Source organism: Alosa pseudoharengus, unplaced genomic scaffold, assembly GCF_046254945.1.
Source record: "Alosa pseudoharengus isolate Yale_2024_CS ecotype anadromous, Long Island Sound unplaced genomic scaffold, YU_APseudo_1.1 YU_APseudo_1.1_scf_17, whole genome shotgun sequence".
In the NCBI taxonomy this organism is placed as follows: Eukaryota; Metazoa; Chordata; class Actinopteri; order Clupeiformes; family Clupeidae; genus Alosa; species Alosa pseudoharengus.
The window spans coordinates 8,942,394-8,969,740 of NW_027468640.1; the positions used below are offsets into that span (position 1 = coordinate 8,942,394).

Below are 27,347 nucleotides of genomic sequence, written 5' to 3' on the forward strand. Positions count from 1 at the left end.
ACTGGGACCTGCATGCATGCATTATAAGCTTCAGGTTACAACAAATAGCCAGTCCCCAGATGACTACCCCGCCCCTCCACCATCACCACCACCACCACACACACACACACACACACACACACACACACCAGCCTGCCCTAAACAAAAAGTGATCTCCTCCCATGGTCCCTCAATCCTCTCCCCCAACCACACAAAGGACCCTGCACACCGTTCCAGAGGGGGCCAGGTCTGTGTGTGTGTGTGCGTGTGTGTATATGTGTGCATATGTGTGTGTGTCTGTGTGCGTGCATGTGTGTGTGTGTTAGGGGGGTTGCTCTGTGTCAGTGCTATAGGTTTTCTCTGTGTATCTCTCTCCATCTCTGTGTGTGTGAGAGGGGGGCCTCCTCCACTGTCCTATTCAAATGGACTCTCAAAGCCTGGGGCAAACAGGACAGGCAGTACCCAGGGCTGGGGCCTCCACACACACACACACACACACACACACACACACACACACACACACACACACACACACACACACACACACACACACACACACACACACACACACACACACACACACACACACACACACACACACACACACACACACACACACACACACACGGCCTCAGGGGAGGGGAGGGGAGGGTATATTATGCGCACACACACACACACAGCCTCAGGGGAGGGGATGGGAGGGTGTCGCACACACACACACCCACCCACCCACACACACACAAACACACACACACACAGCCTCAGGGGAGGGGATGGGAGGGTATGTCAAACACACACACACACACACACACACACACACACACACACACATACACAGCCTCAGGGGAGGGGATGGGAGGGTATGTCAAACACACACACACACACTCATGGCCTACATCCACAGGCGATCACTCTTTTTCCTCTCTCTCTCTCTCAAACACACACACACACACAGATCCCCACATCTTTATGCGGGAGGCAGCTTCAGCTGACGCAGGACAGTCTAAGGGCTGAGAGCTGTTCAGAGGATCACTCTTCTCTCTCTCACTCTCACACACACACAAGCCAGGGTGAGTGTCCTGCAGAGGAACACTCTTCTCGTACACACACACACACACACACACACACACACACACACACACACACACACACACACACACACACACACACACACACACACACACACACACACACACACACACACACACACACACACACACACACACACACACACACACACACACACACACACACACACACACACACACACACACACACACACACACACAGGCCAGGGTGAGCGTTGTGCAGATGATCACTCTTCTCGTACACACACACAGGCCTGGATGAGTGCTGTGTTGTGAGGTCAGTGAGAAGGCTCTGGCCTTGGCCAATGGGAGTGTCCTTTCAGCGGACCGATAAAGACCCATCCACTGGCACCACAAGCACTAGAGCAACTAAACACCCGACACTTACTGAGCCCTGACGCCAGCCAGTCTCTTCAGACCTGCAGGAGAGCGCTGTCACAGCCAGTCATCACACACACACACACACACACACGCACACAGCCAGTCATCACACACACACACACACACACACACACACCCACACAGCCAGTCATCACACACACACACGCACACACACACACAGCCAGTCATCACACACACACACACACACACACAGCCAGTCATCACACACACACACACACGCAAACACACACAGCCAGTCATCACACACACACACACACACACACAGCCAGTCATCACACACACACACACACACACACACACACACACAGCCAGTCATCACACACACACACACACACACACGCAAACACACACAGCCAGTCATCATACACACACACACGCATCACACACACACACACAGCCAGTCATCACACACACACACACACACACAGCCAGTCATCACACACACACAGCCAGTAATCACACACACACACACACACACACACACACACACACACACACACACACAGCCAGTCATCACACACACACACACACACACACACACACGCAAACACACACAGCCAGTCATCATACACACACACACGCATCACACACACACACACAGCCAGTCATCACACACACACACACACACACAGCCAGTTATCACACACATACAGCCAGTCATCACACACACACACACATCACACACAGACACGCATCACACACACACAGCCAGTCATCACACACACACACACACACACACACACACACACACGCATGTACAGTACATACACACAGAACAAAACGCACCCACCTACTTGGAGCACTTAACCCAGCCATTAGCCTCTAATAAGCTACACACACACACACATACACACACACACCATCATGGTTGGAGAGAGATGCAGAGCCATCCTTCAGTGAGTGAAACCACAACACACACACACACAATCCCTGTCTTCCACACAAGGTTAAATAAGGTTGCATTCCTCGAGTGTTATTGGTTTCATATGGAATTGCGGCAAAGTGTGTGTGTGTGTGTGCGTGCGCAAACACGTGTGTGTGTGTGTTGGTTTTTAGAGGCGACAGCCAAACGAATTGGCTTAGCCGCTAATTTACTGCAGCAACGTGTTGACTCCCACTTCAGTCTTGCCAAAACTTTTCATCCCTCTCTTTCTTTTCTTCTGTCTATTCATCTCTTGCCTTCTTTATCTGTCTCTCATGCATCCCTCTATCCAAACTCTTCCTTTTGCTGATTCAATCTCAGTGATTCCTTCTTTTGGAATTCAATTTAATGTAAACCAGCAGGACATACACTTGCACTGACGGAGCTGGAGAATACCATCATATCAGGTAAGACCATCTCTGTCTCTCTGTCACACACACACACTCTGTCTTTCCCTTCTTATGGCTTTTTATGTTTCCTGTGGCGATGGGATACATTAGACATTAAACACACACACACACACACGCACACGCACACACACAGTAAGCCAGATGGTCCACACATGTAGAGACGAGAGCCATAAAGTTCAACCCAGGACTAACACACACACACAAACACACACACACACACACACACTGTCTGATGCTGTCAGGACAACACTTCTACTAATGTGGGGCATTAGGCTGTCGGATCCACCTGTTGCTGGATGGAAGCACCTGTCCTGCCCTCAATCTCCCCCCTCCCTCCCTCCCTCTCCTCCTCCCTCCATCTCCTCGCTCCCTCTCTCTCTCTCTCTCCCCTTCCCTCCTTCCATCCATCCCTCTCTCACTCTCGTACGTCTGCCTCGTACCATCAGGTCATTGTCACTGATTGCTGATTTCCTGTCCTGTTGCAGGTTGGCATGGGCTGAGCTAGGCTGCTCCCTTCGCCAGGTATTCACACACACACACACACACCTTCAGCAGGGTAACAGTTCTGTTTGGACATTGCAGGTTGGCATGGGCTAGGCTGCTCCCTTTGCCAGGTGTTCTTTCTCTCTCACACACACACACACACACACACACACACACTCACACACACACACACACACACACACACACACACACACACAACAGGACAGCTGAGTCATAGGAGCTTTTGAGAGGCTGCCTAGCCAGACTCCTGTTCAAATAGACGAGAGCTTGGACACTAACCCTCCCTGCTCATGCCCTTCGCCAGCCAACGACATGCTTCCGCTGATAGCGTTAGTCACAGAGAGGGCAGTGAGGAGCACAGCGAACCAAAAACGCGATCATTCTGAAAGCACGTCTTGCTCTGGGAGTCAAGAGACGCTCGAGTAGAGACTCCAGAAGACTACCAGTGTGTGTGTGTGTGTGTGTGTGTGTGTGTGTGTGTGTGTTTTACATCGATGCAGTTCCCTCCACTCAATTCAGTTCAATTAGAGGGCAATTCCACACAAAACTGTCACGTCCATAACACCAACACAGTGCCATGGCATTTAGTTGGCGTTATGGACGTGACAGTTTTGCGTGGAATTGCCCTAGACCTCTTTATAAAGCTCCAATAATAACGGAAAGCGACGTCTCGAGGTGCTTTACTAAAGAGACGGCGAGCTGTTCCGCATCCAATCCACAGCAAACCTTCAGCAGAATCGCTGACGCTGGGGAGGAAAACTTTGCTTGTGTACAGACTTCGGCATTTAAATTTGGGCCCATAGCGGCTTGACCCGAACCATAAAAAAGCGAACCATCCAGGCAATCAACAGGCTACTTTGGTGACCCTGAGGGCAGGGATGTCATTTATATTATGGGGTGTGGCGTGGAGTTCACATTTCAGCAAATCTTCACCAGGAAGATTTTCACATTCCTTCACACACGCCTTTCTGATTCACCACATCCTCCGGGCGGTGTGTGTGTGTGTGTAACCACTGAACACCAGCCTCAGTAGTATGTGTGTGTGTGGGGGGGGGGTGTGTGGTGCGGGTGTGTGTATGTATGTATATGTGTGTGTGTGTGTATGTATATGTGTGTGTGTGTGCGTGTGTTGCGGGTGTGTGTGTGTCTCTGTGTGTGTGTGTGTGTGGTGTGTGTTATGTCGATTAGTTCAGTGTAGCCCTGTAGCCTCTGGAGTTCACTCACTGCATAGCTAATGGCTTTCATCATCTGTTTCCTCTCTCTTCCACCTCTTCACCCTCTCTAAATCTCACCCTCTCTCTCTCTCTCTTCCTCCATCTCTCCATCTCACCCTCTCTCTCTCTCTCTCTCTCTCTCTCCATCTCTCTCTCTCTCTCTCCATCCCAATGAGTTCCTACACCATTCCCTTGACTTTTCTTTTTCTACTCAGTCTATTCGTTAAGAAATTGACTTTGTGAAATGTTCCATCCTCTGCACTTGGTTCTTTGCAGGATGAAAGCCATTCATTTCTCTCTCCCTCTCTGTCTGTTTCTCTCTCTCCCTCTGTCTGTTTCTCTCCCTCCCTCCTTCCGTCTTTCCAATCCCACCCCCTTTCTCTCAGGGTGTTGAGTAGCAGATTCATTTTCATTTTTCTGTAAGTTGAAATGTTTATCTAATGTTTATTTAAATTTACCAAAGTATTATTCTCCCTTCTCCTTCTCTAAAATGCATCTACCTCCTCCCCTCCATCTCTCTGATCTCTCTCTCTCAACACCTCTAAGTTACCAACTCTCTCTCTCTCTCTCTCTCTTTATCCCTTTACCTCTCTCTTTTCTAATGCAGCTGATTTTTAAATTCTTTTTTTGTTCTTGCCCACCCCCCCCCTCTCTCTCAGATGTGCGGTCCTGTGTAGAGAGCGGATTCTCTCTCAGATGTGCGGTCCTGTGTAGAGAGCGGATTCTCTCTCAGATGTGCGGTCCTGTGTAGAGAGCGGATTCTCTCTCAGATGTGCGGTCCTGTGTAGAGAGCGGATTCTCGTGCTCAGTAGCCTGGTGGCTGATTGAGAGTCTTAACAGGAGGACTGTTCTTCCTCTCTCTCTCTCTATTCCTCTATCTCTCTTTTCTCATTCCTACAGTCTCTCTCTCTCTCTCTCTCTCTCTCCTGGTGTCTGATTGGGAGTGTTAGCGGGGGGAAAGTGAGCGTCTGGACGGCCGACTGCTGACTGGAGGGGATGAGAGGAGAGCGCTTCACCTGCTGCTGCGGATATGTCCTGATCCCACTTTATCCTCACACAGACTCAAGTGTGTGTGTTAACACAGTGGCAGCTTGGGCCAGCCAAGAGATAGCCACACACACACACACACACACACAAACAGACAAGAAAAGAAAAAACTGAAGTAATTATATTTGGTAAAAAGGACGAAAAGACTTAGGGTCGCCACTCTCCTTGATACAAAAAAGTTGAAGGCAAAGGATACTGTTAAAAATCTTGGTGTATTAATTGACAGTAATCTAAATTTCAACAGCCACATGAAAGCGATAACTAAATCAGCTTTTAACCACCTCAAAAATATTGCCAAACTTAGAGGGCTGATGTCAAAACATGATTTAGAAAAACTCATTCATGCCTTTATCTCCAGCAGGGTTCCAGCAGCACATATATGTGCATGATGGACGCGCACACACACACACACACACACACACACACACACACACACACACACACACACTAGAACAGACAAACATACGAGCATCATGCACACACACACTAGAATACATTTACGTGCATCACGCATGCGCACACACGCATGCACACACACACACACAGACTAGAACAGACAGATATGTGCATCATGCACGCACACTCGCGCACTCACACACACACACAGTAGCTAATTCCAGTGTAGCGCTTGTCATTTGGGAAAACAGAAGAGAAGCACTTCTGCTTTGGAGGCTGAAAATGCAAACGCAAACGCAGACACAGACGCACTGCAACCTGCTGACTGAGGGAAACACACAGGCAAACCACACACACACACACACTCCTCTCTTCGCTATAGCACCCGCTCCACCCGCTTAGCAGGTGTGTGTGTGTGTGTGTGTGTGTGTGTGTGTGTGTGTGTGTGTGTGTGTGTGTGGCACGAGCGTGTTACTCCACTACACCAAGCTCTTTAAAGGTCGGTCACTTTAACCAAAAGGTCACCTTCACCAAGCGCTCTCATGACTGTTACTTTTACTCCTGCCAGCAGTGCAGAAGGCCGGGCCTAGTGTGGGCCAGATCCGCACCGGAGTCAGCGGCTCACTGAGAGAGTATACACTACCCTCCCTGACCTTCACAACAGCACTCGCTCATTCAGATGCATTTAGAGTGTGGAAGTGCCGCTGGGACTCTTACTGTAAGGAGCTGGAGTAAGACTCTCACAGGGCAGGGGAGAGAGAGAGAGAGAGAGAGAGGGGGAGAGAGAGAGAGAGAGAGAGAGGGGGAGAGAGAGGGAGGGGGAGAGAGAGGGGGAGAGAGAGGGGGGGAGGGAGGGGGAGAGAGAGAGAGAGAGAGAGAGAGAGAGAGAGAGAGAGAGAGGGGGAGAGAGAGAGAGATTGTGTGCTTGGAGAGTGTGTGGTGTTGGGGCCAAGGCCAGTGTGCACTCAGCTGAAACATCACATGAGCACAGGGAGCATGACATTGGGGCTGATACAAAGCAAAGCAGACAGAACACTGTGTGTGTGTGTGTGTGTGTGTGCACACACATGCTTTTCTGCACACACACACGCACGCACGCGCGCACACCCAATTGATCCATCGATTTGTTGTGTATCCTGAAATACACCTGCAAGGACATCCTTCTTGAGGGCAGTCAAGGGTAGCACTGAGAGTGTCTCTGACCATGAACACAACCAGCAGCTCAGTACCTAAATCACACTCGGTCTCCCTCACCTCCAAGGCCATCTTAACAGGAAGTCTAGCTGGAGCCAGTTTCCCTCAGGTGTGTGTGTGTGTGTGTGTGTGTGTGTGTGTGTAAGAGGTCACCTGACTCCTGCCCTTCTGCGGAAAAACCTTCCATAGTCAGTCACTACAGGTGCAGGTAAAATAAGATCAGCCTAAAACACAGAGAGAGGAGATAAAGACAGAGAGAGAGAGAGAGAGAGAGAGAGAGAGAGAGAGAGAGAGAGAGAGAGAGAGAGAGAGAGAGAGATAAAGAAAGAAAGAGTTAAAGGAGGCTAGAGGTCAAGAGAATGACACAATAGAGGTAGAGGCCAGACACAAGGGAAGAAAGAGAGACAGAAAGAGACGAGAGTGTCTCTGTAGACTGGGCTCACACACACTGATGTCCACTACAGTACTGTGCAGCATGCTATCTGGCTTAAACCCATCTGCTGGGTGGAAAGGGGGAGAGGGAGAGAGAGAGGAGATAGAGGAGAGAATAAGAGAGAGAGACAGAGAGGAAATAGAGGAGAGAGAGAGAGAGAAAGAGAGGAGATAGAGGGGAGAAAGAGAGAGAGAGAGAGAAAGAGAGAGAGAGAGGAGAGAAAGAGAGAGGAAGATAGTGTCTTGAAAAAAAAAGAGAAAGTGCCCTGGCCCAGGCTTGTCCAGCTAGCACAAAGGCCAGCGCTTTCTTGGAGCAGGAGAGAGGCACCTGATGAAATGGTGTCATGTTTCCCTTTCAGCCGGGAGGCCCCTCCTATCTGCCCACGCACGTAGGCCCATTGTTCTTCCCACAATGCACTGCTTTAGGGAACGACTGTCCTGTTCCCAAGCAGCACACTCACTTTATTTCCCTACAATACCAGCACACTCAAACTGAAATACAAACTAAAACTGTGCAGTTAAAGCTACTGACACACACCCAAGCACAGCACACACACACACACACCTTTCTGTCAGTTTTATCACTGACTGCATAGACTGATTATACACACCAGTTGCCTGCCAGCTTTTTTTTGCATTGTCTGAGAGGTCAAACTTCAACCCACTTCAAACAGCCGACACGGGAGATAACGTCCAAGTGTCAAGGCTGCCACACTTAATCGATCATCCAGTGTGTTCTATCCTGTTGAGACTCCTTAAGAAGTCCGCTACATCCTGCTCCGAGTTAGACCTCACCGGACACCTGAGTTAGACCTCACCGGACACCTGAGTTAGACCTCACTGGACGCTTGCACGGGACAGTGCTCCTCATGGACGACTTACCAAGTGCCGACCACACATGACTGTTATGCGATGGTGACCTTTGACCCAGAGTCTGTGAGGCGTGACTCCCTTGAGTTCACTGAGTGTGTGTGTGTGTGTGTGTGTGTGTGTGGCCTAAAGCGGCGGCTCTCGGTCAGACAGACGCTGATGGGATCGTGAGCAGACTCAACCCAGATCCAAGTTGTTTTCCGTTCACTCTGAGCTTAATTGAATTCAATTTGAGTTAAAGTGTATGAATAATACACACAAACGAACAAACCATCTAAGCTGGTAGTTCTCAATGAACAAACATGGATGCTAGACTAAGGGTTAGCTTACCATTTAAATCCAACAAATGTTTCTCCAAAAACTATTGGATTTACAAATTATTACAAAATGCATGTGCCACTCTCACACCAAACATCTATGCTACATAGATCACATATCGACTACATGTGTGAAAGGCTTTGATAGTTCAAATGCCTATCTCTGTGTGTGTGTGTGTGTGTGTGTAGCAGGGTTTTTATAGCCACAGTGGTCAGGAAGCATTCACTTGAGACCATGCAAAGGGTTTCAGGACCACACTGCCTACAGACCCTTTCAATCTGTTCTTAGAGGGTTGAAATGTTCCAAATCAACACAGATACTTTGAAATGAAATGAATCGGACTCAGCATAATGCTACAATAATGCTACAAAAAAAATGACGTCTTTAAAACTTTTGTGTCGCCAAATTACATTCAGTTTAATGTTGTTTTCTGTGCCACTGGGAATGCCTTAGAAACACAGGTTTGTTTATGCAGTTGAAAGGGTCTATAGCAGTACCAGGCCAGACCAGAACCAACATTGGGCCGAATGTAGCTCTGACCGGGCACAGATGTGTCGCTGGTCTGATACAGTTCCTCTGACCCAGACTGAGCAACTATCTTGACTAAGCAGGGACAAGGTCACGGGAGTAAAAACAGAAGCAGGAAGTTTATCTTATGCACCATTTTGTGCCAGTGCTACAGTAGGCCACCTATAACCACACATTATGTGTGATGTGTATCAGGGTGCAGTGAGAAAGAAAGTGTCAACATTACAGGGACTGTTGAGTCAAACTCATTCCCCAACTTTATGAGAGTAAGTTTTAACCACCAGGCTAGACTTGGAAGCATAGTGTTGCCTTGCCAATGCAGATTACACCACCAGGCTAGACTTGGAAGCATAGTGTTGCCTTGCCAATGCAGATTACACCACCAGGCTAGACTTGGAAGCATAGTGTTGCCTTGCCAATGCAGATTACACTACCAGGCTAGACTTGGAAGCATAGTGTTGCCTTGCTAATGCAGATTACACCACCAGGCTAGACTTGGAAGCATAGTGTTGCCTTGCCAATGCAGATTACACTACCATGCCACTGAGACGTGAAGGCATATTTTGCAGAGGGCAAGGGCAGGACCATAACTGTTAGAACCGCAACACCTTTCATTATGCACATATGTATATCACTTCCGAACTCCTTTGCTTACAATAGGCCAGGCCCATATCGCAAGAAACATTCCTAGTTGTGACTAAAGTATAAACGCCTCTAGAGTGTGTGTGTGTGTGTGTAACAGGGGCACTACACAGCACAGTTTAACCCAGAAGAGGCCCAAGGTGGTCAGGTCAACCATGGGTCAAGCAGAAAGCTAAGGAGAGGAGACGCTTCCCTCCTGGACCACCTACACAGTTTTAACGCAAGGTAGCCGCCGCCCAGAAGCTTTTACAGGGAGAGATCCCACAGGATGCTCCTAGTGACCCATTTGACTTCACTTAACATTCCTGTGACTCAGTTTTACCATAGAGCTGTCTCCTGTGCAGGGCTCACCAAGTTCCACAAGCAGCACGGACAGCTGGGCATGACTAAAATGGAAAATAAAATATTTTATAATCTTGTTTGTGTACTGCATTCTGAAGTTGCTCAGCAAAGACCTCGACGTTCAAACAGATTGTGGATGAGCCGATGAGGGTCATTTTACAAATGGCCATATGGCAGACGGAACAGCAGTCAGGTTAGATGGCAGCACCATCCGTGGATGTCTTTCTGAAGTGGCTTCAACAACAACAGGTCATACAGTACTAAGCTACAACAAAAAGTTCAGGTTACTAAGAACTGTAAGAACTTCGACTGTAGCCTACGCTAAGTCTCAATGCGGATGTTTGCATTGTGGCGCGGGATTAAACCGCATTTACCGATAAGGCCTAAACCGAAGCTACGTGAGTATGACACACCCTGTGACTGTGTGAGCACCTGCACCGTTTGAATAGTCTAACGATCTCAATCTCCCACAACTCCGGGGCCTCGAGCAGGGGGCGGCCGGTCGGGCTTGTTCCGTGCCCAACTGTTGCATCCACCGAGCTAGTAACTAGGTCAACTTCGTGCGCTCTTCCAGACGTAGTTTTGCAACGATAGCCTTGTGTCCGAAATGAATCACAAAAGAAAAGTTACATCTGACAGTCGCATTTTCGACATTGCGCACACAAAACCAATAAGGTTATTACAAAACCCCAAAACCGGCTAACGCTGCAACACCAAACGTCACATTTCAGCAAATAACGCCACACGTTCAAAGTGATAACATACGCAAAGCAACCAGACGCAGAACTCGTCGCCTGGCATCATAACTTTCTAAATCCAACTCTGCTCATCATAACACAATTCGATTTGTAAAATAAAGCTCTACACCACTTACCAGCTGTTTACTCTTTTAAAGAAGAGGACGTTGACATGTAGGCAAGTTGCTGATCTGACCGCCTCGATACTCAGTCTTCACCTTTGTGAGAATGGAGGGGATCCCTGTTGATAGTAAAGAGCGCACACGCTACAATAATCCCAGGAAAGTTTGTTTGTCCCACTTGTTGGCGATGTTCTTATTGATGTGTGTCGGTGGCAGTAGCCGCCATGTTTGTGTTGTGTTAGTACGGGCTCTTGGGTTTCTCGGAGTGCACTGTTAGAGGTGGAATGGAACCGCCCAGATCTACGGGCTCTCATGACTAGAGTTTTTCCGGATTTTTGTAGAAAGGTTTCTTCCGCCCCCTATCTTGAGAGAGGTGTTAATGACTTCGAGAGCCGTGGAACCACAGGTGGTTTCTGGTTTCCATCACCACGGCGCTCGTAACGATATTGGGCTCGTTATTTCTCGAACCCACACCCAGTAAACGCATTCAACACGAAACAACACGTTCAACACAAAACGGCATACAACAACTAGTTTAATTTTATTAAAATGTATTAATTTTATTTCAAACGGGGAAGGTGACAAAATTCATGAAAAAGGCCAAGTTAGTCATTCAAGTTAAGTCATAATTCGAAAGGCAGACATCAACTACATTTTACCATCTTGAGACAAGCACTTATTTACACACAGACACACACAAAACACAGACATATTTTAAGGCTATTTAACACAAATGTTTAATCGCACTGAACTGAGAACCCACATCTCAGACTCTGCTACAGCTGGTCGACTGGAGAGAAGGTGAGTAGGTTTGGCAGGTGCATGTCTCCTTGGCGAGGAGGAGAGGGGCTCTCAAGCTGGTCCAAGTCCAAGGAGAAGACCTGTTGGGGGGCATCCCAGTCCCCAGTCGCCTGCCCCTTGCTGCCCCGGTGAGGAGTGCCTTGGGCGGCACAGGGGGAAAAGCCGAGGAGGTCTTGGTCCGTGGCGCCGACGAAAGAGGTCTTCTCGAGGATGGACTGGAGCCGCAGTCGTGCCGACAGCAAGGACGACACTTTGTCTCCCTCCAGAGGGGATGCGACTTGGGGCAAAACGAGTTCCTCCCCAGGTCCGTCCTCTAACTCTTCCTCTTCCTGCGAGGGGTCCTGGCTGTTGTTGCTTAGGAGACTGTCGTTGCCAAGGAGACTGTCGCCACTGGACAACTCCGGGATGGTCTCGTTGGCTATGCTGAAGTCGAAACCCTCGTTGGCACTCCGACTGGTCAAAGACTCCACGTGGGAGGAGTCGAATGACATTAGGAAGGGAACTGCTCCCCTCTGCTGGCGGAGAGTGGGACTGCGAGGCACAGAGGCTGTTGTGGCGGTGTGGCCACTGGGAGTGTGGAGAGGCATAGTGGTTGATACAGGGGCGTCGCTGGGACTCTGGGAGGACACGTCAGGGTTCACGTTGCTTCTGCTAGCCTCCGAGTAGGGCGTGAAGAGGCCAGTGAAACTGTCAGGGAACTTTCCGGAAGGACGCACCTTCTGGGTCACGCCGTCCTCCACTGCCTTCCTCCAGGATGTCCTGACGTCTGCAACTGCCATAAAAAATAAAGAAAAATACACAAACACCATATCAAAATATTGACACAGACATACCTGTCTCAAGGCACATTCTGTGCAACCAAACACAACCACACATCAGCAGGCCACACATTAAACACCAGCAGGAGTTTACAGGTACATGAGGTGCACCACCATCAGATCACTAGCGTTTATACATTATATTACATCATTTGTTAATTTATTATTTATGTATTTATTAATTATTAAGACTCTTATCCAGAGTACTTTACAGTGACCTACAGGCTGCAGTCACTTAACCTGGAGCTTTTCTAGGTTAAATGCCCTGCTCTGGGGCACAGTGGTAATAGATCCTGGGATTTGACTCCTTCAGCTATTCCACATGACAGGCCAAATCCCTAACGGCTCCTACACACAGTTGCGTGCGTTGCAGTGCTGGAGATGCATCCCGTTCACTTTACATGGGCTTACGTCATCCGTTGGCGAACTGAATTGTGGGTCCGTTGCGTCGCGTTGCTCCCGTCGCTCGCGTTGAGAAGTTCAGCTGTTGCTGCACCGACGGACGGCACCAGCCAATCACATTACATTTATACTTCAAGTAATTTGCATAGCTACCGTGGGGAACACCCACTGGCATGCGTTGAGGGAACGCAACTGTGTTTATGAGCCGTAACTGCTAGCTCACCCAATAGCTGGCATAGTGCCAGTGTAAAGTTAAAGTTGACTGATATTTGGCAGACAATTATCCAAAGCGGCACAGGCTTGCAACGATTGTCAGTCTGTGACGTTGCCGCTGTTCCACCATGCCAATAAAGCAGTGTTTCTCAAACTTTCTCAGACCAAGGACCACTTGACCAGTAGAAAAAACTTCACGGACCACCTAGCTAATAGACACAATAGGCCTACTCACTGAACCACCTTGCTAATTGTCTTTGCACCTTGCTTACTGTGTCAGAGGATTCATATGATTTAAATTGGCATAGCTTACATAGGTAGTGTTGCAGAACTGTTTGGATTTACATACAAAGTTGGTTCAATATTGCAAACAACTCATCTATATTATATTTTACCACGTCTGCTCGCGGACCACTTGGGATAGCTTGCGGACCACCAGTGGTCCCCGGACCACACTTTGAGAAACACTGCAATAAAGGGAGTCATATGTGGGGCAAGTTTTTGAGCAATGTTGCTAGGCAACCACATAACTGGTTCCATGTGTTCTGAGTGGATGATCATTATAACTTGCCTACTGATGCTTAAAGTTCTCCAGAAAAAAATAAATGTGGCCCCACATCAATGGGAATGAGTCAAAACAGAACTCAGGAACACTGCCTAGCAACACTGCTCAAAAAGTTGCCTTGTGACCAGTCTAACAGGGACACTTGGTGCATAACTCAACGTTCCGTTTGCGGAGCGTCTGTTACAACAATTAGCTTCCACTATAATCAATGGAACTGGCTACGCTAGACGTAATAGCGGCACATACGTTACGTTAGAAAAAATGAGAGCATTCTTTTAAACTATTTTTACGCTATGTAAACGAAGCGGATCAGTTGCTGTCCCAGTGTAGCCCGGGCCTAAGACCAGTGTGAGAGCCAGAGCAGTGGCCAGGGGTGGGGGCAGACATGGCCAGGGGTGGGGCAGGTGGGGGGGGGCAGACATACTCAGGCTCTCTGGTGTGCGGGGTAGCTGTCTGCGGGCAGAGAGAGGCTCGATCATGTTGCTCAGCAGGTGCTCCAAGCCCATGCCTCCCTCACTGTCGTCTTGGTCTTGAGGGTTAGTGGTCACCGCCTGAGCAAACTAAAGGAACAAACACACACACAAACACACGTTAATGTAGCACTGCTTTGATTATAGCCTGTGCACATATGTATCACTAATTTCAATTATTTTTATTTTATTTTATATATTTTTATTTTCATGTCAGATCTAAGAACGCAAGTGTGTTGTCTTACCTGCTCAGCCAAATTATCAAACTCAAGATCCAAGATTTCTGCTTTTTTCTTCACTGCAGACTTTTTGGTCTGTGCATTGGTAGCTTTTGTCTTGTCCTATAACGAAATGGAGATTATGTGACAACATATTACAGAAAATTAACTACACAGAAGAGGTTAACTTTACATTTTTTCTTGCCATTTTAGTGCATCCCTTTCTCCATCTATGATGGTTATAATTCACAGTGATACCACCTGAGCAAGGTGCGGCATAAACATGGATATGGTTTTCTGAACATAAATATACAGTAGACCAATGGTTCTCAACTGGTCTGACTTTGGGACCCACAATTTCCCATGTTCATAAAGTCACGACCCATATATTTTTTTTAGCGTTCAAGCCATGGATATGGCGAGCTACATGGTAAGACAAGCGAAGTGCCTGTAGGCCTACAGTACTTGTTTGGCATTAGCCTACATTTGTGAAGTCTTCAACTCTTGATGTCACCTTTCAAAGATCTAACATGACCTGTCACATAAACATTGTCTATGTCAATGACAATGACTGATATGTAGGCTACAAATAAAGTTTATCAAAAAAATAAAGGTACAATATTTGATCCTCTAAGGTATCATTTTAAATTGCTGATTTTTTTTATTTATTTTTAACCACAAGCTCTGCGACCCACCCAGAACGGTTCCGCGACCCACTTTTGGGTCCCGACCCACCAGTTAAGAAACACTGCAGTAGACCATGACAGACATGTCTGTAAACATGGATATGGTTTTCTAAACCTAAACATAAAGACATGTTGTCTGTAAACATGGATATGGTTTTATGGACATAAACATAAAGATGTTGTCTGCTCCGTATCTGTCCGTGACGATTTCACTCAATTCGCCCCGGTCATCAGAGAGCAAGGATGCTGTAGGGAGAGTCAGTGGTGGACAGCGCACAACTCAGCACTGCCCAGGTATCTGCCTCCCATTCACACCTCACTTAGAGGTGATTAGGTGAGCATGCGCTCAAACTGCCCAGGTATCTGCCTCCCATTCACACCTCACTTAGAGGTGATTAGGTGAGCATGCGCTCACACTGCCCACCTGGCTGCCATTAACACCTCGTTCACAGGTGGGCGACAGACACTGGTCTAGGATTTCATGGGATTCGAACCTGCAACCTTGGGAGCGGTAGTCTGTTACTCTACCTGTTGAGCTATCGCATACCTGTAGACAATAATGAACTGGTAAACTCAGTTAAAACCGAGATATACTGTTTAAAAGTTTGATACTTAAGGTCAGTTAAAGATCACTTAACATTTTGAAAAAGTTTGTTGGAGGACACAATTATTTCAATGATATGTTTATAATAAGAATTATATTTTAAACTTGTCGATTACTAACACCCCATTTCCTGTTCATTTTTGTCTATTCCTAGCCTAACTTATTTTGTGGAGGTTATGTTTTTTATTGAAAACAAGACAATTTGTAAGTGATCCCAAATCTTTTCAACAGCAGTGCATGTAGATATGCATTGATGAACTGTATAAGTATATATACTTTTTTGATCCCGTGAGGGAAATTTGGTCTCTGCATTTAACCCAATCGGTGAATTAGTGAAACACAAACAGCACCCAGTGAACCCAGTGAACACACAGTGAGGTGAAGCACACACTAATCCCGGCGCAGTGAGCCGCCTGCTACAACGGCGGCACTCGGGGAGCAGTGAGGGGTTAGGTGCCTTGCTCAAGGGCAGCCGCGGTCCACTGGTCGGGGCTCGAACCGGCAACCCTCCGGTTACAAGTCCAGAGTGCTAACCAGTGGGCCACGGCTGCCCACGGCTGTCTGTATCGGACAGAGTTAGAGATGGAGAAAAACTAGGAGAGGAGGGACCAGCTGGTAACAGTGGAACACTGAGGATGCTGGAACTTCAATCTAGAACTTTCAAACATTCCAGAACGTTGGAGAATACTGGAGCTTCTCTCAGCTGTGGTCTCAGGTGTGATACCTTTAGTATAGACACCAAAGGAGTTTTTTGGGGAGGGTGTTCAGGAGCTGGCTGCACTGGTGTGACTGCTCTTGGCGATTCCAGAACGCAAGGCATCATGGGAGTTTCCACAGGAACCGAATCCAACTCCTCATCAGAACTCTGCTCAGCTGAAGACGGAATGTTGCGGAATCTTTGAAGTTCAGACAGATACATGTTATAAAATGTGTTCCTCTTCGATCATGTGTGATCATGTAAAATGACAAAAAATGTGCATAAGATATACATACACACAAAGACATACACACACAAAGACATACAAACACAAGACACACACACACACACACACACACACACACACACACACACACACACACCCGTCATGGTCTTCTGCTTGTTTCGTCACCATCTCCTCCACTAGATTCTGCCGACTCTGTGGAATCTGCACCTCTGGTTCTGGGAAACATAAACATAGCTCATGAAATATCTGCCATTTTGTACCCCTATACACCCCTACACATCTATGCATTAGATTTAGGGATGCACAATATTGAATTTTAGCCAATATCCGATATGTCGATAATTACAAGCTCATTTTTGGCCGATTGCCGATGCCGATACACAACGCTAATTTTTATTTATTGAAAAGTCTCTCCTGTACTACAATTAACCTGTTATTATGATAGCGTAGGCTACTTGCTGTAGATACAGGACATTCAAAACTTCAACCCTGTATCATATTAGAAATAGACATTCACTCATAAACAATATTTAAATGATTTCAAATATGTAGATACAGGACATTCAAAACTTCAACCCTGTATCATATTAGAAATAGACATTCACTCATAAACAATATTTAAATGATTTCAAATATGGCACATTTATTAAGTAATATTTTCACATAAACATGCTCATGTCATACTTGAACAGTAACCTACAAGATAGTTCCCCAAGAACTGTGTTGTTGACAATATGACACATTGTTCTCAAATGAACAAAAATGCAGCTGTAACCCTGTTATACACAACGTCAGTCTGTAAGGTATGTCAGTCTGTAGAGTAAAATGAATGAGACCTATAACACGCTAGTAACTTTGCAGCTAGCCTTCGTTCTGGACTTCATGAAACTCAGGCTAGCTTTCTAGCCAACGTTACACACTTCAGAAACTGATTGCAATTGTAAACAAAAGCTTAGCAATGCGTTGTCACGGTTTTAGCTGGTGCTGTTTTTTTCTGGCTTAGTTTTCCGAAACGCTTCAGGAAGGTAGAGTTCAGGATGATGGCTCTTAAGATGTGTAATTAAATTGGTAACGTTAAAAGAGTGTCGTTTTACCCCTCCTCGCATCACTGGTACTTTACAAGCACTGCAAATAGCAATTTTGTTATCAGTTTCCGGAATTTTTAAATACTGCCACACAGCCGACATGTTGAAGTATGTTGTTGGAGCTCATAGAAACGTAAACATTTCCTTCGCGTGTGCATTATTAACAGGTCACTTTATCGGCCAGGCACATCGGCAGAAATGTTCATATCTGCAGATGCTGATAATTACCGGTAAATTATGAAGCTTTTATCTGCAGATACCGATGTCGGGCCGATATCATCGTGCTTCCCTAATTAGATTATGCACCGGGACGCCTGTGTGTGTGTGTGTGTGTGTGTGTGTGTGTGTGTGAAGTGGAGGGTAGTGTGACACTCACCTGTGGAAGTGGGAGGGTGTCGGAAGAGGACACTCTGTCTGACCAGGACCTCAGGAGTCGGCTCAAAGGACAGGGCTGTCATGGCAGGGAGAACGTCCACACCCTGGGGGAGAGAAGACAGGAACTTTAGGTTAGCAGCATCATTTAAACATTCAATGTGGACAGATAATATATCAACACGCATTGGAACAGAAAACAATATACATTACATTACATTACATTACATGACAGTCTCTGAGTGTCTCATTACAAAACATGACACTGCAGGACCTTGGTATGCCTCTGAATGGCATTAGACATACAGTGTGTATGTTATAACCCTTTTTCTAACAAATCATTTTCTAATGCCTTCTCATGCTGGGGTGAGAGGTCAGGGGTGGAGGCACTCACTGGGTCAGCGCTGACGACAGAGGACAGGACGCTGTTCTTCAGCAGCTCTGTCCACTTCCTGTCCCAGCTGGCCTGCGCGTCTTTTATGGCGCTCTTGGTCTGAGGGATGTCCTCTGTGCTCATTCTGGACCTGGGAATGCGCACACACACACACACACACACACACACACACACACACACACACACACACACACACACACACACACACACACACACACACACACACACACACACAGAAGTTGTTGACTTCACAAACACATGCCCTGGTACCCAAATGCACAGACAAACGCATCCAAATAGTGCTCTCACCTCAGCCTATTCAGGTCTTCCTGGGCTTGGGCTATCCGACTCGCGTGTTGCCGCAGGGCTTCCCCATCCACCTGCGTCGTGGGGCCCTCTGAGTGAGCCTCAGCACGCAGCTCCGCCGTGGGGCCCAGAACTTGGCAACGCTCCTCATTGAGAGTGGCCAGGGCCTCCTTGAGCAGGTCCAGCAGGTGGAGCAGCGAGGGCTGAGTCGAGTCACACCGGCTCCCCCTGCTGGTCTGGAGACACACAGCAGGGACATTAGGGCTGATTCATGCATTTATCTGGCATAACAGTCCAAGTCTGCACACATATCCTTGGATAATCTTGGGTTATATATATATATCCCACATCTGTGCACACAAATATGTGAGTCTTTTGTATTTTTATGTTTAAATGGCTGCTGCAACACTAACACTTTCATATTTGTTTTTATCTCCTACTCGTTCCACCAAGTGCTGTTCTGTTCAGTGGCCACATGGTAGTATTTTATGGTCACTCACGGACCCTCAGGCTGTAGCGGATTCAGCTTGAAAACTCCCACGGAGTGGGCCTCGTCTCACCTGGTCGGCCATCTTGTCCATCGTCTCCTGGAGCCCTGCGGGGACTCTCAGCTTCATGTCGGCTCCGTCCAGCGTGTATTGGTCCACGTCGCCCCGGAGCACGCGGTCCATGATCCCCTGCTTCTCCCTCAGGCTGGACAGCACCTTCCCCACTTCCTGCCACAGAGCGCGCACCTGAGGGGAGACAGACACAGACACACACACACACACACACACACACACACACACAAAGACACACACAAAGACACAGGACAGCAGGGTCAGGCCAATCAGAGATTGAAGCAGTCTGCAGACCAATCAGAAATGGAAGCAGAGTATGCTGACCAATCAGAAATGGAAGCAGAGTATGCTGACCAATCAGAAATGGAAGGAGGGCGTGTGCCGAGCAATTAAAGACTTCTTTCTGGCAACAGTGGCTGTAGGTCTAAAGACCCTTATGTTTGTCATTGAAAAAGGTTTGCCTGAAGGTTTCATTATTATAATAAAGACAACTTTCATTAATTTTCTCACATCACATGTGAAAATCTAAACACAGTATTACAACAATGATCTGTATTTGCTGTAAAATCATTTATTTCATAACGAAATACCATTGCTCATATCGTCGTCTCAGTACTATGGAGTCCTGAGAAGTGCTATGCACTAGAGGGCGCTAGTGCACTTTGTATGCACCTATAGTTTCAAATAAAAACAAACCAAAACAAACACTTTACTGATGCAAACACATTAATTTCCTTAGTCACTTGACACAGATATCCACTTCCATATCTGAGGGTCACTCCATCAACCTTGCTAATGAAGGCGGCGCTTAACAGAAATAGCCTGGCCTTGAACTAGCATTGACTTTCACTTAGGGCCTGAAGCCGTTCCATTAACTCAAGTTAGCTGCATCTTGCCTTCGTTTATTCAAGCCAGGCTTAGGTCAGCTTCATGTCTGTTTGTGCACGAGGAAGAAAAGTACACCAAAACAGTAAATTGACGAAAAGAGGATATATGTCATAAAATTAAGCCAATACTAGAGGATTTCTGTTCGATTTACAAGTGGAATCTTCACCGAAAGTCATCAAGTAGAATTTTTTTTTTAAATAGTTGCCTATATAAATTGGAGAATAATGAAATAACAAAAAAAGCATACATTTAAACAATGATCATGGTTTGAAATCGATAGCGAGTTTGATTGTCTTGTTGATGGCTATTCAAAACGATGTATCACGTATCAACGTACTATATTACGTATCAACGTAATATAGCCTATTGTCTCCCATAAGTCTTGTAGTTCTGCCAAAGTGTTTGTGAAATATAATTATCTGAAATGCAAATGCTTTCAATTTGTCATTTAATATTTAATCTGTGTAGCACACAGTTGATTAGACTTATCGAAATAAGCCAGGTTTAGAATTTAGCGAGGTTGATGGAATACCCCTCTGGTAGTGCAAGAAAATATACACTTCTTAGAAGCAGTGCTTTGGTGACCTCCTTCCATTCTCTAAGATATGGGAGGGTGAATCTTTTTTTTGCAACACAGATGTCTTTGATGTGTCTATGTCCCCACAAACTCAGAACAGATCTATGATGGTAAAAAGAAGAATCATAAACGATCAGACAAGTGCTCTCTTTGAGCAAGCACTTTCGCAGACGTCAAGTCAACTGTCAGACTAGGTAGAAGACTTATTTGATCACTTTAATGCAAAAATGGCAACAAAAAAAGGCAAACAATTATGGATGACATTGCTCCATTACAATTCAAGAAAGTTAAGGACAAACAGAAAGCACCATGGAAGCAAAATCCAGCAGTTAAACTCCTAAAAAGAGAGTGTAGAAAGACCGAAAGAAAATGGCGTAAATACAAACTTCAGATCCACTATGAAATCCATAAAGAGATGCTCCGCACTCTGAAATATGCAAAGCAAGACAGTCTTTCTTTTCTAACATCATCAGTAGAAGTTCAACACTCGTTTTCTATTTTCAACTGTTGATAAGTTAACAAATCCCTCCTCACAATTAGCGCCAGAACTTCTCTCAACTAATAAATGCAATGAGTTCTCATCTTTTTTCAAAGGTAAAATTGACAAAATCAGACTCAACATATCTACTCAACTACCAATTCAACATCCGGAACTTCCAGCTACAAATAGAGGGAAACTTCACTTGATGTGAGAGTTTAGCTTGATAGACCACGACACACTTGAAAAAACGGTACAGAAGCTCAGCTCTTCCACATGTGGCTTAGACATTTTGCCAACCAACTTCTTTAAAAACGGTTTTTCACCTTATAGCAAGCAGATGTTCTTCGCATGGTAAATTCATCACTGCTGTCTGGCATTTTTCCTAAGTCACTAAAAACAGCTGTTGTAAAGCCACTTCTCAAGAAGAATAACCTGGACGCCTCCATGCTAAACAATTATAGGCCCATATCTAATCTACCTTTTATTGGCAAAAAATTATTCTACCTTGTGTCTTTTTTGTCTTTTTAATCATTCTCTATTTTTAAATGATTTTACCTTGTGTTTTATGTTTTCTTTTTATTATGATCTTTACCTTTTGAACTATTCTTTGACTATATTGCCCTTCTATGCTTTTATTTGTTATTATTATTTGGTTTTGTTTATGTAAAGCACATTGAATGACCTCTGTGTGTGAAATGCGCTATATAAATAGACTTGACGGCGGGATGGTGAAATCTCAACAAAAAGAAGTCAAACAAAAGTAAGCTAAACAAACAAAAGAAAAACAATCTTAGAAAAAAACACTAGAACATCAATAAAAACATGGCAAAAAAGAAATTGAGATCTGCAATGAGATCTGCTTGGTCCAGCAAGTCAAGAGAATTGTCTACAAACCTTCAGAACCTTCTCCTGCACCAGACTTCCATTCTGCTCATCAGAGGCTTCCAGGCTTCTACAGAGAAGACATCGGGCGAAAAAACTCAACACAAACAACAACAAAAAAAACAGGCAAACGGTATCCATTAAAAAAAAAAAAAAAAAAAACTGTTGTGCAAAACGGTGTTAAATATTTTCCGGGGAAAATGAGAATCCAAACTTACTCAAGTAATTCCTCATACTTGGCATTCTCTGCCATGAGGGCTCGCACAGACTTCTCCCAGGACCTTCACAAAGGAACAAAAACCCAAACAAATCTACAATTAACAAACTACATTGACACACACACACGGTTGAGCGACCAAGCTAGATTTAATTCTAGAGCTAGAACTAAAATTAAAGTAATGTCTAATAGCCTATATTGTAATAGGGGATTAATATAGTTTATCTATCTATCTATCTATCTATCTATCTATCTATTTATTTATCTTCAACAACAACTTTATAAACATATACACTAACCAACCCCACTCTCCCTCATGCCATATTTAAATAAGATTTTACACATTCTTGTCAACTAAACTGATGAATAACTGATAATTGCCCTTCGTTGATCAAGATGTAAAACTCTGAATTGGTGAGACCAGTTGTGTGCGTCAGGAGACCCTTGGTTGCTTGAATAGCCTTCTCTATAATGGCATTTTTCTCACTAGTAATCTAGGCCAAGTGGTGGTTTCACTGCCAAAGGGGGTGACCGCCTTTCCCCATGCCGGATGAGGCAGATGGGACAAACATTTCCGAAAACACAAATTTATGTGAAAACTCCTGAGGCATGAACTTTGTAAAGCACTTTGAGTGCTCCCAGGAGGATAAATGTACTCCAGGTCATTGCTTGGTCATGTCATTCTGATGAGTCTTACTGGTCAGTTGCAGAGCCCAGAAGATGACCCCTGATGTAAGCCTCCTGTCCTGGTTGCTTAGGGAATGGTTTGTAGTAAAAGGAACACTGTGTCCCTTGGCATCAATTTTAAATGCCATTCGGCACTAAGACAATACCCACTCAGCCATAAACTGACTAAAAGGATCAAACAATCCTACCCAGTCAACAATGTTACATAGTGCAATATCAAGCGTTCTGGGTGCGCATTGGCAATGTTAGAGATTCCATTCTCCCTATTAAGTCAGTGTAGCATCAGAATGAGTTTGACGCTGTAAAAGAACACTGTTTCTGTGCTTGAGTCTCATCTGAGGTTGGAAGAGATGAACAGGCTGCACAAAACTTCTCTTTCGGCAGGACGCTGGTTAAGTGCCTTAAACAAACCTTCACTTTTTCTGTACTAACAAAATTTAATGTAGTAAAATGCAATGAAAATAGAGAACATGGAAATGAGCAGGCGCCAGATTCTGTCTGTGTGTGAGTGACAGTAAGAGATTGATACCCACTCTAAATGTAAATGTAAAATTCCATGACTTTTTTTTCCTGACTTTCCTGATAAGACACCTGAATTTCCATGACATACTATATAAAGAATGCTGTGTTGCGTTCAACAATCTTTTACTTTTTACTACTCAAGCAAGCAGTAAAGCTAAGAATCAGATATACAACAATTCTGCGCGGAAATATATTTATATACATGTATTTTGGCAAGTACATTTTAAACTGCTACAACAGAATTCCCAAAAATGATCAAATTCCCTGACTGGAAAAGACTTTCCAAAATTCCATGATATTTCAGAAATTCCATGACCCGTGGACACCTTGTTGATAACATGTGTGTGTGTGAGTGTGTGAGGTGGGGAGGTGAAACAGACAGAATAACTTATAATGGGAGAATAAGAGGCTGGTTCTCACTTGATTCTAAGCTGGCGTTCCCAATTGAGGCGGTCCCGAGTCACGATGGCCGCTATGTGGCGTGACCTTGCGACCTGGAGGCGTTTCTGTGCCATCTCCAAACTGCTCGCGGGCACCGCAACAGCTGCCGGGACCCACGAGCCATCTGGTCACACACACACACACCTGAGTTATAACCTAGGTAATAACCACTGGTTTACATGGGACAGATGGTGAATGGTATTGGACCTTGCCCTTGGCAGGCATATAAAGATGACATGATACAGCAGCTGTAGCTGGATCGATGCCATGGCTGCCCACTGCTGTGTGCCGTCAGCGTTGGACACATCACCAGCCTGGCAGCAGAGGTCAAAGTTCAAGCAGATCTACTTGGGGCTAAATCTGGGGCTAATCACATATGGGTATACTGTCAAAACTCGATTAATGCCCAATTTAACGCAGGCCCCTTACTGGCCTGGTGTGGCTACAGGTTTGAACAAATTAAGGTCGGTCTCAATTAGAGGCCTGGTCTGGTGTCTATGGATGTGTTTTGGTTGTACAAAACCTCCTGGGCCTGCTTGAGCTAGTTCTATGCTGCTTACACGCATTTTCCACCAATGAAAGGCTGGGAGTGTCAGCCAGTTTCTAAATATTTCAACTTTTGTCAATATGGACATGCATGTCTATAAACAGGTGCATCTCATGATCTCAAAATGTGAATATCATGGAAGTGTTTTTTTCTGTAATTTATTTCAAAAAGTGAAACCTTCATATAATCTAGATTCTTCACATATGAAGTAAAATATTTCAAGCCTTTTTATGTTTTAATCTTGATTATTCTAATCTTGATGATTACAGTTTACAGCTCATGGAAATCAAAAATCCAGCATCTCAAAATAATAAAGAATTCATAATACAGAAATGTCAACCTGAGAAGATCCCTAATCAGCTATTTAAAGTCAAAACACCGGCAATGTTTTTTCTGAGCCTTTAATCTCTCAGTCAGGGCAGGACTATGGACCTTTCCACAATATTTTTTATTTTTTTTTTAGATGCACCTGTACATTGTTAGATTGATTGTGTGAGTGTGTGTGTGTGTGTGTGTGTGTGTGTGTGTAGTGTCTGAGTACCTGTGCGGAAGCTCTTCATCTCCTCCAGCATGACGTGTTTGGTCAGACCCAGCATGATGTTGATGAACTTGGGCCCGATGGGGGAGAGCAAGTGGGAGGCCAACACTTTAGGGAAGGAGCCGCCCGTCTCATTCTGCACGACACAAGGACACATGCAGGGTAGTGATTGGTCTGTTTTTTTGGGTTTGTGTGTGTTGTTTTCTTCTGCTGATTTGGGGTAGTCTCTGTATATAATCTGCATGTCATTGCATGAAAGTCAATAAAAAAAACAATTCCCAGGTATAGACCTGCTTAGTTCACTTAGAGGAGCACAGAAAAGCACAATACAGAAGTCAGCCACCATACCGAAATCTCCTGAAGTCGAGCCAAGGTAAGCTTTCTAAACTCAGCATCCTGCTTACGGTCCGACACTGGATAGCAATGTCTGTGAAACAGATTGGGATGTTGCAGGAAGTTATTGTAGTGTTGTGGTGATGATGATGATCTTAGTCACGCTACTCTGAATGCTAGGAGTGCTGAGTGATAGATATTGTGCTCGTGATTTCAGCTCGCATCTGGTTTAGCATCTCACCTGAAATCCTCGTGGGTACGTGCTGGATTAAGTTTCTCCATAAGGAAGTGGATGACGATGTAAAAAGCTTCCTTGTTGGGTTTGTCAAACATAGTCCTAGCAAGGAACACAAAGTGAAATGTATTTAAATGAGGAAATATTCCAAATTCTGTGAATGGCAGATGGTTAGACTTGCAGACATAGATACTGCAAATGCAAATTGCTTTCCTTTAGCAATAACCTCACTAACGTTGCTTTAAACCTAGGCTGCTAACGTTAGTCATGCCATTGACGAATCAATGTTTACGTTATTCTAGCTCCTTCCACACAGACCCTAAGTTGTTGTTGGTCAGGTTATCAGTTACGTAGACAAACGTTTTATTGCAACCTTAGCTAAAACACAGATGTTGTGCTCACCTACTGATATTAATAACGTCATCTATTACACTAACTTGAAGTTAGCTTGTTAACGTTAGCTAGCAACTTAAACAGTGAATGTAAATTTACGTTAGACGATGCTAACGTTAGGATGCTAAACAACTTAGTTGACAACCAAGCGAGACAACTGAATGTAAGAACCAAAGATGCTTTATCGGATGCACAGAGAAATCAATGTAAGAGAGATGTGGTTTAATATCTGGTTAGTTTGGTACCTAGCCCCCTGATACCTATAACATCAGCTGACGATAACTTTAGCGACATTAGCAAATATTACCGTTAACCAAACTGTCAACATGTAACAACTTACTCTCCGAGGACGACATGGCGTTTATTTCCTTCGGCTTTAAATCCAAGACTTAAGAGAAATGCCCATAAATATTTAGCACTTTTCTTTTGATTTAAGGCCATTCTTCAAAAAAGTTGGCCAGATTTGTGGTACCACAGCCCATTGATGTGACGTGAGCACAGCAACCGCCAAAATGTTTGAGGCATTGCTCCGGAAGCTAACGTTGTCCTCTTCCGGTTCAATGTTTACACTACACCAGAGAGCCACTGCAAAGTGTAAAGTATTCTACTTATATATCAGTGCAGAGGGTCCATCTACTACTATTATAGACATTCTTTGATTACACATACATGTTAAAAGGAGCATTGCAAGATAAAAAGCAGATCAGTTTGATATCGGAAACCTGATAAACACTTTCATATTTTTACTGTCTAACGTTATGGCTAGCCTGGCTAACGCATGAGAAAACCCAGGCTAGTCTATGGCAGGGGTGTCATCAAACTCATATTAGGCTGGATTCGTTGTGGTGGCCGTCAAGGCCAAAGATTCTTTGTTCTTTACCATCAAAGATTTTACAGCGGATATATCGTTGAAATATCATGTCGACTTTAACAAGTGTCCAGATTAAAGTCGACATGGCGAGATTCAAGTTAAAATTAAGTTGGTTTATCACGTCGACTAACTTTAATCTCGACGTTTCGC

The 27,347-nt window shown here is 45.2% G+C and overlaps 2 protein-coding genes and 1 non-coding gene across 4 annotated transcripts in view; all 3 read right to left on the reverse strand.

Annotated features, from left to right (window-relative positions):
* dennd4c (DENN/MADD domain containing 4C) overlaps positions 1 to 11,414 on the reverse strand; it is a 73,761-nt gene extending 62,347 nt beyond the window's left edge. For both annotated transcript variants that reach the window (XM_076288538.1, XM_076288537.1), the window contains exon 1: positions 11,163 to 11,414. The gene's annotated coding sequence lies outside the window, so the exon portion shown is untranslated. The remainder of the gene's footprint in view (positions 1 to 11,162) is intronic.
* Positions 11,415 to 11,702: 288 nt separating this feature from the next.
* Positions 11,703 to 26,824, reverse strand: haus6 (HAUS augmin-like complex, subunit 6). Its single transcript, XM_076288540.1, has 16 exons — positions 26,667 to 26,824; positions 25,940 to 26,035; positions 25,714 to 25,792; positions 25,369 to 25,501; positions 24,260 to 24,404; positions 22,632 to 22,694; positions 22,426 to 22,483; positions 19,586 to 19,759; positions 19,029 to 19,261; positions 18,720 to 18,849; positions 18,330 to 18,432; positions 17,005 to 17,083; positions 16,649 to 16,820; positions 14,662 to 14,757; positions 14,371 to 14,506; positions 11,703 to 12,720 (listed from the first exon to the last, which is right to left on the reverse strand). Exons 1-16 carry the CDS (start codon positions 26,765 to 26,767, stop codon positions 11,924 to 11,926), a joined length of 2,595 nt encoding a protein of 864 aa, XP_076144655.1. The 5' UTR covers positions 26,768 to 26,824; the 3' UTR covers positions 11,703 to 11,923.
* On the reverse strand, positions 15,498 to 15,628 carry LOC143128294 (small Cajal body-specific RNA 8). The gene has a single exon (XR_012987944.1).
* Positions 26,825 to 27,347: the final 523 nt, after the last annotated feature.